At 40.9% G+C, this 15,795-nt stretch overlaps 1 protein-coding gene across 1 annotated transcript in view; it reads right to left on the reverse strand.

The window, feature by feature from the left end:
- Positions 1-2,565: 2,565 nt before the first annotated feature.
- The window catches only part of LOC139549179 (ATP-binding cassette sub-family G member 1-like), a 35,587-nt gene continuing 22,357 nt past the window's right edge, over positions 2,566-15,795 (reverse strand). The window contains exons 6-15 of the mRNA XM_071359358.1: positions 12,945-13,090; positions 10,026-10,149; positions 9,629-9,743; positions 9,076-9,221; positions 8,864-8,965; positions 8,276-8,444; positions 7,982-8,082; positions 6,829-6,987; positions 6,134-6,252; positions 2,566-4,776 (exon numbers count right to left, since the gene is read on the reverse strand). Coding sequence (XP_071215459.1) covers positions 4,548-4,776; positions 6,134-6,252; positions 6,829-6,987; positions 7,982-8,082; positions 8,276-8,444; positions 8,864-8,965; positions 9,076-9,221; positions 9,629-9,743; positions 10,026-10,149; positions 12,945-13,090 — 1,410 coding nt within the window. The 3' untranslated portion in view covers positions 2,566-4,547. The remainder of the gene's footprint in view (positions 4,777-6,133; positions 6,253-6,828; positions 6,988-7,981; positions 8,083-8,275; positions 8,445-8,863; positions 8,966-9,075; positions 9,222-9,628; positions 9,744-10,025; positions 10,150-12,944; positions 13,091-15,795) is intronic.

Genomic DNA, 15,795 nt, shown 5'->3' on the forward strand with positions numbered 1-15,795 from the left:
TTCAATCCGAATTGACCCCAACCCTGTTGTCTGAAGATCCTAATGGATGATGAGAATATACATGTAGGTAGTCAAAGGCAGTATGAAATAGTGATGTTTAATAAAAATATATAAAAGTATATTTGCATGCATTATAAGTAAACCACAAAAGAGATTGAGCAGTTTAATTAGTTTTCAAGCAGTTCTGCTGTCATATTATGCAACCTGTACATCGTTTTAATTTCACAACCTAAAGGGATAGTTCACCCTAATGACATTTTGGATTTGTGCCAGAAATGCTAAAAGGTTAGCGGCCAGGTAAACAAAACCAAAACATGGATTGCTGTCTTAACTTGTCCATAGACTACTTACAGAGTAGGAAAACCAATGTAATTTTGTAACTATCCCTTTAATGAATTTGCTATTCATTCCAATATTCTTGAGGTATACACGTGGCCAGTGCATATTCCTCTCACTATGGTAAACCAATAAAAGCCATGTATATGGACAAGCTGCCATGAGGTCATATCCTTTCCTTTTCACAGGGAGCAGATCAATTACAAGAGAAGAAGCTCAGGGCTCTATTTTCGGCTGGAGCTACAGAGGATGAAGTGCCAAACCCACTATTTCAGCAAGTAAAACTGCCGCTCTGACGTTTTCCAGCAATTTACCGGTCTAATATTAGCTCGCTTGCGCCGTGGCAATATTTGAGGTGTGCCCTTGAAAACAAGCACAAAAAAGTGACAATTTCATGCAGGGCATATTGGGAGATTTAAGACCAACGAAAAACAGGTCTTAGATCTAACGTGGTTAGTAATGGCATGGATTTTGTGAGCGGAAGCGCAAACTATCCAGCCGTGACGCACAGTGCCATTATGCTCATGGAACAAGAGAGGAGATATGAATTTTGTGCAGGTAATTATATTAATAAACATAAAATAACTCAAAAACCGTGCATATAGCCTCCCCTCAATGAAGGTTGTTTTTTTGTCCTACACAATGTGTTCGCCAAGTAGCCAAGCCTGTCAATATAGGGTTTGGCTCGTGAGACTGCTTTGAAATAAATCTTCATCACCAAAGCTTTATTAAAAATTAAAGTTTGGGAGCAGCGAAACAGTGAGCGGACATCTACTTTTTACCTAGTGTGTAGGCCTACATTATTTTAGCCATCTCCTGTTTTGGACGTGCGTAAAACCCCTCCATGTAGGCTACATGTGTCCATATGCATGAAACAAGAGATGAGATGATGCTGGTGACCCTTTAGAACCTATTTTCCTGTAACAATTGCTTGTTTTCCATTTCATACAGTATGATTAAAAACCAAGCCCTCCTGTAGGCAACCCTTAAAGGTAAACTTCAAAAATGTTCTACTTCATATTCATCATCTCAAACACCACCCCAACATCAACATTTGTGAAAATGGTGCATTTCTATGTTTTATAGTAAACAAGATAGAGGAAGATATGTGTTTCCAATGACATCATCAGTGTGCATCGTGTGATTTTGACACATTTTGAGTAGGCATTGCCTACGAATTGTCTACTAATTGGTTGATGATGTCATTGGAAACACTTATCTTTATATTTTTTTACTACAAAACATAGAAACGTGCCATTTTCACATACTGTATGTTGATGTTGGTTGTGCTGCTGGAAATGATGAATATGAAGTTGGAAAAAAAAGAAATTTCCCTTTAACCTAGGCCTATAAAGCTATAACGAAGGCTGGTTCAACAGCAATCCGGAGTGTCTTTTTTATCCTGTCCATTTTATTATATCATGCTTCTGACCCCAAGCTATTTAGAAATACAGTTGTTTCAAAAAACAGATTGCTTGTTTCGACATTTAATTTGATTAAAAACCAAACTTAATAGAATGATTCACCGGCCTGGCTTTACGATGAGAATGTTCAGCTCGCATGCAATGGAATTTAGGAGCCGTCGGCTTTTTCTGGAGAAATGTGAATGCGATATGTAAGATGGTTCCATTATCTTTATAAAACATATTTGGGAGCAGTATAAAAGGTGAGTGTACATTCTCTTTATATTGGATCTTTGTCCTGCTTCTGTGACTTAATATTATATGCCCACAGGGAGCAATTATGGTGCATAACTGTATTTAGACATAGCCTACTTAAAACAAGATTTTTTATTTAATAAAATTATTCACTCTCTTTTTAGGCCTTATCAATAGTGAATTTAATCTTGCTTATTGATAATGTTTGGCATGTCCATGGCTCAGCCATAATGACATCTACAGTAGGCCTAGCCCCTAAATCAGCGTGAATGCTATGTTTAACAATATATACTACCCTTCAAAAGTTTGGGGTCACTTAGAAATGTCCTTGTTTTTTGACTAGCAGCTTCATTAAATAGTACCCGCAAAACACCAGTCTCAACATCAACAGTGGTGAGGCGACTCCGGGATGTTGGCCTTCTAGGCAGAGTTGGAAAGAAAAAGCCATATCTCAGACTGGCCAATAAAAATAGATTAAGATTGGCAAAAGAATACAGACACTGGACAGAGGAACTCTGCCTAGAAGGCCAGCATCCCGGAGTCGCCTCTTTACGGTTGACGTTGAGACTGGTGTTTTGCAGTTACTATTTAATGAAGCTGCCAGTTGAGGACTTGGGAGGCATCTGTTTCTCAAACAAGACACTCTAATGTACTTGTCTTCTTGCTCAGTTGTGCACCGGGGCCTCCCACTCATCTTTCTATTTTGGTTAGAGCCAGTTTGCACTGTTCTGTGAAGGGAGTAGTATACAGTGTTGTACGAGATCTTCAGTTTCTTGGCAATTTCTCGCATGGAATAGCCTTCATTTCTCAGAACAAGAATAGACTGACGAGTTTCGGAAGAAAGGTCTTTGTTTCTGGCCATTTTGAGCCTGTAATCGAACCCACAAATGCTGATGCTCCAGATACTCAACTAGTCTAAAGAAGGACAGTTTTATTGCTTCTTTAATTAGCACAACAGTTTTCAGCTGTGCTAACATAATTGCAAAAGGGTTTTCTAATGATCAATTAGCCTTTTAAAATTATAAACTTGGGATTAGCTAACACAACATGCCATTGGAACACAGGAGTGATGGTTGCTGATAATGGGCCTCTACGTCTATGTAAATATTCCATAAATAATCTGCCGTTTCCAGCTACAATAGTCATTTACAACATTAACAATGTCTACACTGTATTTCTGATCAATTTGATGTTATTTTAATGGACAAAAAATTTGCTTTTCTTTCAAAAACAAGGACATTTCTCAGTGACCCAAACTTTTGAACGGTAGTGTATTTCCATATTGAAGCGATGCAATTACTTAGAACAATATGGACTGCAAACATGTTCAATGTATTTAGCAAAGGAATGGAATATGCCTACATGTTGTTATTTTGTTTCTGTAGGCTATTTAACAAACTATAGGCTATAGCGGACTAACATACAAATTGGCTTTGATGACAACTTAAAACATGAAAGACCGTAAATACACAACTAGAAGCACCCACATATTTAGCCATGATCACGTTCTGTTTGGCCAGTGAGGGGACAAGCCTCCCAACTTATTTATTCATCAAAATCCAGCCCTTTCACACAACTGCCAGCTACTGCGCCCATAATTTCTGCAGTGAAAATAGCAAAAAAACACCCCTGGACCTATAGCCCTACCAACAGCACTAAGACTTACCATTGCATTAAGTTTGATAAAATAGAGCCCCCAGTCTCTTACAGAAATCTGGTAGCACTATATCCCTTTGGTATGGTTGACAGATAAAACAAGCCCCAACCTAGGCTGCCATGTCTCTTATGATTTGATTGTGTGACAGAACATGAACCAGTGTAAAATGCTCTTCATTCTCAATTCTATTTCACATGACTGACTGTGAAACTCACCCAGGATAAACGACAGGATGTATCGGTACTGTATAGTCTCTCACATGCTTGGAATGTATGTGATTGCTTTATCCCACATTAGCAACAAGCAATATTGTGCCTTTCCCTTTATTGACCGAGGGTCCCAGATTAGAGACCAATTTGATCTGGCAGTCCTATATAATAAAACACACATTGGAGGAAACCAGCTCCTGTTTAAGTGTGGCCCTGTCTTCCCATTGTCCTTCCACCAAGCCATTTCATTTATTTGGTTTCACACAGTGGTCACACAAACCAGTCTGGAACTACAGACTAGACAAGAGCCTATCAACAACAAACTCTTACATTACTTACAGTTGGTTCCCTTGCACAAGGCGATTACATCTAGATTCCTACTGTGACAGGAGCCTTGCCTTCAATAAGCCAATGGTTTTGGTTTTTAAACAAGAACGTTCTTGTAATATTGGGAATCACCCCATGGCCTTAGGCACTGAGCTCCTCTCTGCCATATTTGTTTGTTTAAGCTAAGTAGATTCATACTGCATGCACACTCTCACACAACAGTTGTCGATATTCTGTAGTCTTTGGCCAAAAGTTTGGTGTGCATGGTGTATCTCTGGGCCACTGCCTGGAGGTTTCTAGAAGCAGCATTCCAGCTTGCAAGCGATCTGGGCCTTCTTCCTCCTACCCCCACTCCCCAGTTTACCTCTCTGCACTGATCTTATAGCGCAGCACAAAGTACGCAAGGAGGCGGAGGGTCACAAAGAACATGCCGAGCACTATGAAGTCAAGGTACAGTTTGGCATCTTCCACGTCAAGCTCTTTCAAGATGGCCTCCGACTTCTGGAAGTGACATGTTTCATCCTTGTCGCAGTGGAGGTCCTTCCGGTCCAGCCCGTAGATGGAGAGGATGACACCTTCAAAGCCATACCTACAAAATAATAGGAACTGTTTTATGGTGCTGTAGAAGAGGATTAACAGTAGGAGAGAGTGGGGTAAGTTGAGCCATTTTTTTACATTCAGCATCCCTACGTCAATGTAAATGTATAATTATTTCTAAGAAAGATATCGACATATATTTCGGGATGTTGTGTATCCCTGTAAATAATCATACTTCATGTAAACATAACAGTTTTGAAAACATAGTTTGTCCAGGTATGGGGTAAGTAAGGGTCAGGGTAAGTTGAGCCGCCTTGTAGTAAGTGGGTAATGGTTTCATGTGACTGTGGGTGCCGGTAGGTCAAAGTTGAATGTGGTATGTTGTATATCTTAAATGTATGCCTACATTCAGATATACATCTCTCAGTTCCATTCTATACCCTTCCATTTCTTGACCAGTTGTCCGAGCCAGGGATGTTGTTTCGATGTGCCAATTCGTAGGCAAGTTCTCTGAATTTGAGGCTTCCAAGGCCATGGAACTCGTTCGTGAGATTCTCGATACGTTTAGCAAGCTCAGACTCCATGTCATCAGATAAGACCTTCTGTGCCTCTCCTCCTCTATCATAGCCTCTCTTTCACACACATTTTCATTTTCTTTTTTTGTCAATGTAACTCTTTAGTGCCATTCAGTCTATCAGTCTATTTTTTCATCCCACTTCTCTCACTTCCTTGGCTGCTCTCTCAAGACCCTCAATTGGGACTAGACTCCTGCTTGTTTTACATTTGTATACGAGGGGCATGATGCTCTTTAACAATAAAATGCACTCTGTTGAATTCATATGCATGGCACATTGCAAAAATACGATGCATTAAACAGATTTTTTGTATGTAATCATTTGTATTGGGTATGGTGGCCATTGGCTCAATTTACCCCATGGCCATTGGCTCAACGTACCCCAAAGCAAACATTTTGACTATATTAGCACACACAGTTATAAGGATGCACTTTCATGCTAGGTTTAGGACCTCATATTGTAGCTTTAATAGACCCTAACTGAGGTATAAAACAATCGTAAAGCTATCTACTTTGGTTTAGATACAAACAATACATTAATTTGACTATGTGACATTTGTTTGGGGCCTAACTTGCTTACCACTTTTTCCATATGGTTTCTTCCTTCACAGACTCCATGATATCTTCCTAAATATTGGGTCACATTATTCATTTTGTGTATGGTTTCCTAGAAACAAGGAGTGGCTCAATTAACCCTTTGGCTCAACATAACCCACTTCCCCCTACTGTTCAAGTGCCAAACACATGGTACTTTCTCAGTATTAGGGGCAGGTCACATGGTCAGGACAAAATCAGGGCCCTTGTAAGTCTGAAAAGTATCTGAAAAACGAGTTACCTGACATATGAAATGTATGACATCCACTGAAGATACCACGGAATTGTGTCAAAACTGACAAAGAAGCCAGAGAAAAGCAGTACGGGTATGGCAGTCACCGGACCTACAAACGTGGCAACCTGAGATATGGACAAGCGCAAAATCAGAGGCAGCACGTGACTCACTGTAACCATCTTACATGTACATATTGCGGTTAATCGTCTGCTTAGAATACAATTGGGTACCACCCTGAGAAACATAATTATATGCATATATTATAGGTTGGTACTGTGTAAATATGAAATATAGTACAAAATATATAAAGATTTGTTTAATTAATTAAAAAAAAGTTGTATATACAGATTCAAATTAGAAATGTAGATGGGGACAGGTGAGAGGGATACAGCGGAGAGTGTGAGTGGTGGAACAGGGGATCAAAAAGCTGCCTCCAGGGGCATACAGTATGTGGTACAGGGGCGGCACTATGCTTAAACCAGCCCCAAGGACAAAATATGTATATATTTTTTTATTTGACCCCCTTTTTTCTCCCCAATTTCGATCTTTTTTCATCGCTGCAACTCCCCAACGGACTTGGGAGGTGAAGGTTGAGTCATTCGTCCCCTGAAACATGACCCGTCAAACCGCGCTTCTTAACACCCGCCCGCTTAAGGTATAGCAGTTATCCCATGTTAGTTTTGAGAGAATGGAGGACATGCCTGTAGCGAGGTGGAAGCCGCTCCTATCAGCAGGCCCAGAGACTGGGCCACAAGAGAGGTGAGGACTCCCAGTGCCAAGAAAAGGATGAAACGCACGGCGTCAGGCGGCTGGGACGTCATCCAGTAGACGATGCTGCAGTAGGCGACTGGAAACACTATCTGTGAAGCAAAATAAGAAAAATACTTGATTGTGTATTTGTGGACACAGAAATTGTCTTGTCAGCTTTTTTTTCTCGACCACCAACACATGCATGCACAGTTGCATACACGCCCAACTACACATTGACAGATTGGAAGGACAGTGTCAGTGCAGCACCCCCAGGGTCGTGTAGGTGGTTAAGTACCTTGCTGAAGGGCACAACAGCAGGAGAAGCTGTTGCTGTCTACAATTGTGATACGGCCACCTCACATTCCTCATGTTCAGCCAACAGTACCTCACAATGGAAGCATAAAACTAAAACACAAAGCCAAGCTTTTTGTGCCTTGAAATAATAATTTTGAATTGTTGAAAAAAGCCAAATTAGATGTAATTCAATACAATAAATGAAAACATGCAGTAAACCTTTCTGTAACTTTTAATTTAGAGCACAGGGGATGTCTGGTGAAGCGTAAACTATAAAGAAATGTATTTAACCTTTATTTAACTAGGCAAGCCAGTTCAGAACAAATTCTTATTTACAATGACGGCCTACCGGGGAACAGTGGGTTAACTTGGCCAGGTCGCAATTGTAAATGAGAACTTGTTCTCAACTTGCCTACCTGGTTAAATAAAGGTGAAATAAAAATAAATAAATAAAAACTACCTTGTTCCGGTGCAGAACGACAGATTTTTACCTTGTCAGCTCGGGATTCGATCCAGTAACTTTCCGGTTACTGGCTCAACGCTCTAACCACGAGGCTACCTGCCGCCCCCAAAAGCCTCCGTATGTAATGTTATTGTGGGATTTGTCTAAAATCTGAAACAGAATTACTTTTTGACCTCGACGCTAAAGCCCCTTTGAGCTCCTATAACAGGTTTCTATAGATACAATACCTTTGCTCTTTTCAGTAAATGATAGAATCGTAATGTTTTTTTTACCAATTTACAGACTTTTTGGGACACAACACACTACTAAAAATGACCCTCCGGAGTTCTTTGTGACATTGTTATTACCTGGAAGGGGAGGTCCGCCATAGTCTTGGCCAGATAGTAAGCCTTCAGACTGTACCAGTAGTTCAAGTGCTCTCTTAGGAACACTCCCATCTCCAAAGGGACTGCATTGGAGAGATGGAGAAAACAGGCGCATAGTAATCTCATTTCGGAAATCAGAAACAGTGCAAGGTACTGTACATCTCGGCACAGTCCACTCCTAACATACTGTATGCGATGGCGTGTGACTGTTGTGAATTCATGCACTAAATCAACGCATGCAGATGTCTGTCGTTCAGAAGAGCTGGAAATGCTCACACGTCAGAACGGTAGGCATTAGGGCAGCAAACATGAGGAAGAGCATGGAGAAGAAGAGGAAGCCGGAGTTGCTGAGCACTTTCTTGGCGTCGTTGCCGATGCCCAGGTAGAGCAGGCCAATCAGAATCCCAATCCCAATGTGAGAGGTGATTCTTAGGTGAGTCAGCACCTGTAGGACCAGAACAGGAGGAGAAGAGGAGAAAAAACATTTTGTTTATATATTTTCCTATCCATTGTGCTTCTGCATCTGCATTGCTTGCTCTTTGGGGTTTCATGCTGGGTATCTGTAAAGCCCTTTGTGACAACTGCTGATGTAAAAAGGCCTTTATAAAATGCATTTGATTGAGAGGAAGAGAAAGGAGGAGGGCGGAGGAGATGAGATGAGAAGGGAAAATGGAGTGGATGTAATAGTCGAGGATGAGCAGAGTGTGGTATGAATAGATGTATTTTTTTTCATTTTTTTTTTTCATATGCTTTGAATTTTATTAAAGTGTTTTGGGGTTCATGATGTAACATTTGGTTATTTTTAAAGTGAGGCGGAAGCTGTTGCAGTACAAAATCAAATCAGTGGGGGGCAGTATGTCTTACTGTATCTCTAATGATGCATTGAAACGTCCTTTTGAACAGGATGCAGAACTGAGTCAGACAACTGGCCGAGAAACTGTGGCAGCCCTCACCGGAAGGGGAGTCCTGAGTGAGAGTGAGAGTGAGAGCGAGAGAGACTCTGAAAATATCACTTCAATGAGATTCTTCATTTCAACCCATTGAGAGCTGTAGTAATACACTAATCCCCCTTTTACCTCCTCAGAAGATTTGTGCCACAGGGAGGGTTTGAGGGGTCCATCGTTCATGTCTGTCTTGTAGACCTGCTCACATTTCCCCTCCTGCACGGCTTTCACCAGACGAGCCGTCTGATCTCCGTACTCCCCAGACGCCACCTCCATCACTGGGATCAAATGGAGAGAGAGGTACGCATGTCACAGAAACCCCAGTGAATACTGCATGAGGAACCAATCACTCAATCAATCGAATTTATTTATAAAGCCCTTCTTACATCTGCTGATGTCACGAAATGCTGTACAGAAACCCAGCTTAAAACCCCAAACAGCAAGCAATGCAGGTGTAGAAGCACGAACCATCTGTAAAGTTATTCTGAGAAAATGTATTTTCGGATGAACTAATAGATAGAATAGTTAGTAGAACGCTTTATACCAAAGTATGCTAAAAATAACTTCTGGGACAGTTATTCTAAGAAAATAAGGCAGATTCCTGAATACACTGAAATAAGGTGATAACAACAATGATGACAACACATTTGACTTGTTTCTCATTAAACTGGTAAGAGTTTCTCACCAAAGTCTGCAGGATTGTGGTATGTTGGGCAGTTGAGCCCCAGCTCTCTAAGGTAAGGGACCAGGTTAGGTACTTTCCCTCTGTAGATACACTGGCCCTGGCTAAGGACGTACAGCTAGAGAGGGAAACACAGGGGCACAAAGCAATCAGGACACAGTACATTCATTTAGCAGACCATCCATTTAGGGACCATAAGTATTGCGCCACATGTGTAGCTACTCCATACATTTCCAACTGTGATCCTGTGGTTTCATTGTGCCTTTCATAGATTCCCATGCAGTAGGCTTGCTTGAATCCCAGATCTGTTTATGTTGTCATGCCAGTGGCGTAGGAGTTGGTAAGACAACTCAAACAGATCTGGAACTCAGGCGAACAGTAGGCCAGGTTGGAGGCTGACCTTGTTGAAGAGCTCAAAGAGCTTGGCGCTGGGCTGGTGGATGGTGCAGATGACGGTGCGGCCACCATGGGCCAGGGCCTTCAGCAGAGACAACACCTGGAAACAGGAGGAACTGTCCAGGCCACTGCAAAACAGGGTATAGGGGCCAAGGTTAGTATATGGTGGACAATGTCAAAGCAAAGAATAGATTGGCTTTTGCACACCTCAAGTAACATCTTAGATCATCAATGTGGAGGAGAAGCAAACAAGTGAAGTGAACTGGGAGAAGAACATTGCATAAACTTGCACTATTTGGCACGTTAATGACATAGCAACAAACAGTCCCTCTTGTCCATGTCTTTCTTGAAGAACTGTTTCTTGGGGGGAAACGTTACCGACAACTAATGTGAGTTGGTACAGAATCCTGTACAGTCCTTTCCATGGCCAGTGTTTGGTTACCCCTCATCTTTTTTCTACATCTGTTTCAAGGAGCCTGCAATCAACAATTGCTCGGAGTAGGCACAAAGGGGGCTTTTACAATGACTAACATTAGCTACTTAAGTTGACATTGTTTGTTCTGCACACGTTCTTGTTTGTGATCTAATGGTACTATCACTGGGCACTGATATGAATCATGTCAGTAATTTTGAGCAGGTGAGAAGATTCTTTGGATTGGGAGTGTGTGTCACAGTGCAGTTAAGCAGTCGGAGGCGGCTGAGAGAGAGGATAAAGAGGCAGATGAAGTGTCCGTCTTCGAAGGCATCAGAGGATTGGACATCAGGAATAAATCCCTTTAGGAGACGCTGCACGCTGCTGCTCTCAAAAACAGTTCCTCCTTCTTGATTGATTGAGAAGTCATTGAAAATAAAATGTAATATTTTCTCGAATATTGAATTGGAATTTCAGGTTACTTCATGAATTGGTTGACTTGAATTCAAATTGACCCAAACCCTGTTTCAGCATAATACAAAAATCCCTATAAAAATCTGTCAGGTTAAGCTAGAGATTGTATTTGCATTGGATGCGTCTCAATCCACTGCATCTGCCAATGTCACACTTCCCTATCTGCGGTGAAAGGTAACAGAGCTGGAGAGGTGTTTGTCAGACCATGAGACATCCCGAAAATTTGTATTTTCACAAAATCGTATTTTGATTTGTTTAACACTTTTTTGGTTACTACATGATTCCATACGTGTTATTTAATAGTTTTGATGTCTTCACTATTATTCTACAGTGTAGAAAATAGTAAAAAGTAAAGAAAAACCCTTGAATGAGTAGGTGTGTCCAAACTTTTGACTGGTACTGTACATGCCGGATGTTTTGCTCTAGGACGCCCACAGCGTCACAAGACTCATTTGAAGGTCCCCTGGTACCACTTGAAAAAAAACATTTATGGAAGTAAACAGTATATGGAGACTGTTTAGTGCCAAAAATAAGAGGTTAAATACATGTAAAATAAAATAAAATAAAAATGTTTTGCCTGATCTTTCTTCTATCTCTCAGATATAGGACAGACACTTCAGAACAAACCTCCTTTAGATTTTTTTGCGGAACTATCTGTTATTCCATGTAGTAAACCTGTTATTCAATGCGTTTGTATGGGCTAATAGCAGTAATGCCAAATAAAACATTTAATCAAATCATTTTTTTATAAAAGAATGTAGCAAAAATCCTTGGTATGATCTTCTTAAAACAATTCCATATAGCTTAAACTCCTGTCTGTGCCAATGTCAAGCATCACCATATCATGTTTTAGCCAACACCATGCTTGAAAATAAGGAAGCATTTACTCAGTGATGTGTTGTGTTTGCCCCAAACATAAGGCTTTGCTTTTAGGCCAAAAAGTGTATCCCTTTGCAGTATTAATTTTGTGCCTTGTTGCATACATATTCATGTTTTGGAATATTTTTACTCTGTATATTTGCATTCTTCTTTTCACTCACTCATTTAGGTCATTATTGCAGAGTCACTACTATGTTGTTGATCGATCCTCAGTTTTCTCCCATCACAGCCATTGAACTCTGTAGCTGTTTTAAAATCACCAATGGCCTCATGATTACATCCCTAAGCAGTTTCCTTTCTGTCCTGCAGCTCAGTTCAGAAGGAGGACGGAATCTTTAATGCGTCTGGGTGGTTACTACACCATCCACAGCATAATTAACTTGACCATGCTTAAAGATATATATTCAAATGTCTGATTTGTTATTGTTACCCATCTACCAATCACTGTCCTTCTTTATTAGGCTTTCAAAAAATACCCCTGGTCTTTGTAGTTTAATCTGTGCTTGAAATGCAATACTTGACTGAAGGACCTTACAGATGTTGTATGTATGGGGGACAGAGGGGTAGTCATTCAAAAATCACATCAAATCATATTCCTAATCCCAGACAACCAAAAACAACAAATGTACTTTACTCTAAGGTAATTTTCACCCTCGATTTATCACAGTGCCAAGAGACAAGTTAGTGTGAGCATCAGGAGTAGGGAAATCCATACAGATGGTACAAATCGAAACCAAAGGAAGACAAAAGGCTGCTTTTTTGGCCATTAAGGACTTTGGGTCTCATCTGTGCCCCTGGTGAGATTCAGTCTTTCCTAATCAGAAGCCAACTGGGAGAAACGATATTCAATTGCATCCTCTTTTCCAAAAGAGGATAGGTTAACCTTGGAATTTTTCTTTCAGATTTCTTTTGGTGGGGACACAAACACAAACAACACAGAATAAAAAACCACACAAAAAGGAACACAACTAACACCTACACTCAACAACGACGTTGTATTGCCTGTACATCTCGTGAAAGAATAGGCATTGACTCTAAATATGGACTTTGGAGTGTGCTTAGACCGTGGGGCGTTATAATCCATTGTCACATCAGGACTTTCCTTGCCACTGACACACATGCGTGTGTTCTATACGATGTACAATACGGCATTCTGACCTGGTGGGCTCATCAAAGAACATGATGGGAGGGTTGTTGACAAGCTCCAGGGCGATGGCCAGCCTTTTCCTCTGCCCTCCTGAAAGATGTGACGTTCGAGTTTTCGCACACTCAAGCAGGCCCAGGGCCGTCAGGATCTCCCTCACCTTAAAAACAACACAGGAAGGTTACAAACACCTACATTGCATTCGGGAAAGTATTCAGACCCCTTCCCCTTTTCCACATTTTGTTACGTTACAGCCTTATTCTAAAATACTTTTTTGCTCTCATCAATCTACACACAATACCCTATAATGACAAAGTGAAAACGGGTTTTTAGATATGTTTGCAAATGTATTAAAAATGAAAAACAGAAATACCTTATTTACATAAGTATTCAGACCCTTTTCTATGAGACTCGAAATAGAGCTCAGGTGCATCCTGTTTCCATTGATCATCCTTAAGATGTTTCTACAACATGATTGGAGTCCACCTGTGGTAAATTCAATTGATTGGACATGATTTGGAAAGGCACACACCTGTCTATATAAGGTCCCACAGTTGACAGTGCATTTCAGAGCAAAAACCAAGCCATGAGGTCGAAGGAATTCCGAAATAAGAACACAGTGGCCTCTATCATTCTTAGATGAAAAAAGTTTGGAACCACTGTCATGACGTTTGTATTATTAATGTGACGACTGCTATTCATCAAATAATTAACTATGTTTACAATTACTTGATTAAATGAATCAGGTAACCATTAACTCAATAACCTGGTGCACCATGGGAAAAGTTTGTTTAATGAGTTACTGTTTCCCAAATTAGCTTAAAGAATCGATATCATAGCAGTCACTAATTAATTAATTTCCTAATCAGTCTCATTCTGAACGTCGCATAATTCGTAAATCTGCACAAACCCGGGTCTCACTAAATCATTCCGTACCACACCAATTGAGTTGATACTTTATTTACTAACAAGCTAGATGATAATATAAGATACACATACACAAACAGTCTAGGTCATTGGTTAGAACTTCATACAATGGCAACAGGTCTCTAGCGGACCAACACAATATGACACGTTACACAAAATGGAGATTTAAAGAAAGAGAGAGAGAGAGAGAGAGAGAGAGAACTGCCGCTCTTATGGGTCAGAATTATAATGAATGTATTTACTTGTTGAAGGTCTCCATTGGATATTTCTTTCGATGGCTGCGTCTCCTTTGTTCCCGGGTGTAAATCTCTGATTGTCCACCCGATGTCACAATGTCCTTTCTCTTGGTTGTCTGTTTCCTTGCCCTCGTTCTGTGAGAGTGGGCTTCTGAGGAGGCTAATCAGCCGTGTAGACGCTCCCAGCTTGGGTAGGAGGGCCATGTAGACAACCAATGACTTGAAGAGAATAACCGGTTGGTCCTTCTTGAATTCACCTTCTTAGATATAGTAATCAACCGTAGTCTTGATTGTTAAGAGGTTCCTTTGTCCTCTACCTCATGTTGTGTTTTGGGGTCACGACTAGTCGTTGACCTCGGCTGCAGCACGCGGTCAACTTAGTCTGGTATGTAAATTCTTAACTTACATGTTTTATACCCTCGGGTCACAAAGGGGCATTTCTGCCTTTATGACATGCTCTCTGGGTTCCCTGGGGCGTAGCTCAATACAAGGCAAACTTACCAGGATCTCGTTTAGACAACTAAAATCATAGTTCATCTTTACAAAAACATTCTCTTTGATATGGATATTTTCTACACAACGCACAGTATGTAAAAATCATGTACATATTATAAAAACTCTTCAAGTTACAATGTTTTCATTATAACGTCGTCATTTAACTTATAATAACATAACAAAAACGACATTCATTTTCATATTTCATCTATCATTGTTACCACCAATTTGGCTGATGAAATATAATGTCCTAAAGTCCATTTATTGCATGTTACAGTTCTGAGGTAGATTGACCCTTCCTGTCTCAGCCTCCAGTATTTATGCTGCATTAGTTTATGTGTCGGGGGGCTAGGGTCAGTTTGTTATATCTGGAGTACTTGTCCTGTCTTATCCGGTGTCCTGTGTGAATTTAAGTATGCTCTCTCTTTCTCTCTCTCTCTCGGAGGACCTGAGCCCTAGGACCATGCCTCAGGACGACCTGACATGATGACTCCTTGCTGTCCCCAGTCCACCTGGCCGTGCTGCTGCTCCAGTTTCAACTGTTCTGCCTGCGGCTATGGAACCCTGACCTGTTCACCGGACGTGCTACCTGTCTCTCTAGAGACCGCAGGAGCGGTAGAGATACTCTTAATGATCGGCTATGAAAAGCCAACTGACATTTACTCCTGAGGTGCTGCACCCTCGACAACTACTGTGATTATTATTATTTGACCATGCTGGTCATTTATGAACATTTGAACATCTTTGCCATGTTCTGTTATAATCTCCACCCGGCACAGCCAGAAGAGGACTGGCCACCCCTCATAGCCTGGTTCATTTACATTACATTTACGTCATTTAGCAGACGCTCTTATCCAGAGCGACTTACAAATTGGTGCATTCACCTTATGATATCCGGTTTCTTCCTAGGTTTTGGCCTTTCTAGGGAGTTTTCCCTAGCCACCGTGCTTCTACACCTGCATTTCTTGCTGTTTGGGGTTTTAGGCTGGGTTTCTGTACAGCACTTTGAGATATCAGCTGATGTACGAAGGGCTATATAAATAAATTTGATTTGATTATCCATAAGGCCCACACAGACATTTCAGTCCCAAACACTAACAGAACAAAGGATTCGTCTGCTGCCTTAATAAGATTTACAGTTGGTGGGAGGTGTCATAACCCCCCCATCTATACCTCTCCCCCTCTGCGGGAGTGAGTGATTTCTCTG

This window comes from Salvelinus alpinus, chromosome 22, assembly GCF_045679555.1.
Source record: "Salvelinus alpinus chromosome 22, SLU_Salpinus.1, whole genome shotgun sequence".
NCBI classification, from domain to species: Eukaryota; Metazoa; Chordata; class Actinopteri; order Salmoniformes; family Salmonidae; genus Salvelinus; species Salvelinus alpinus.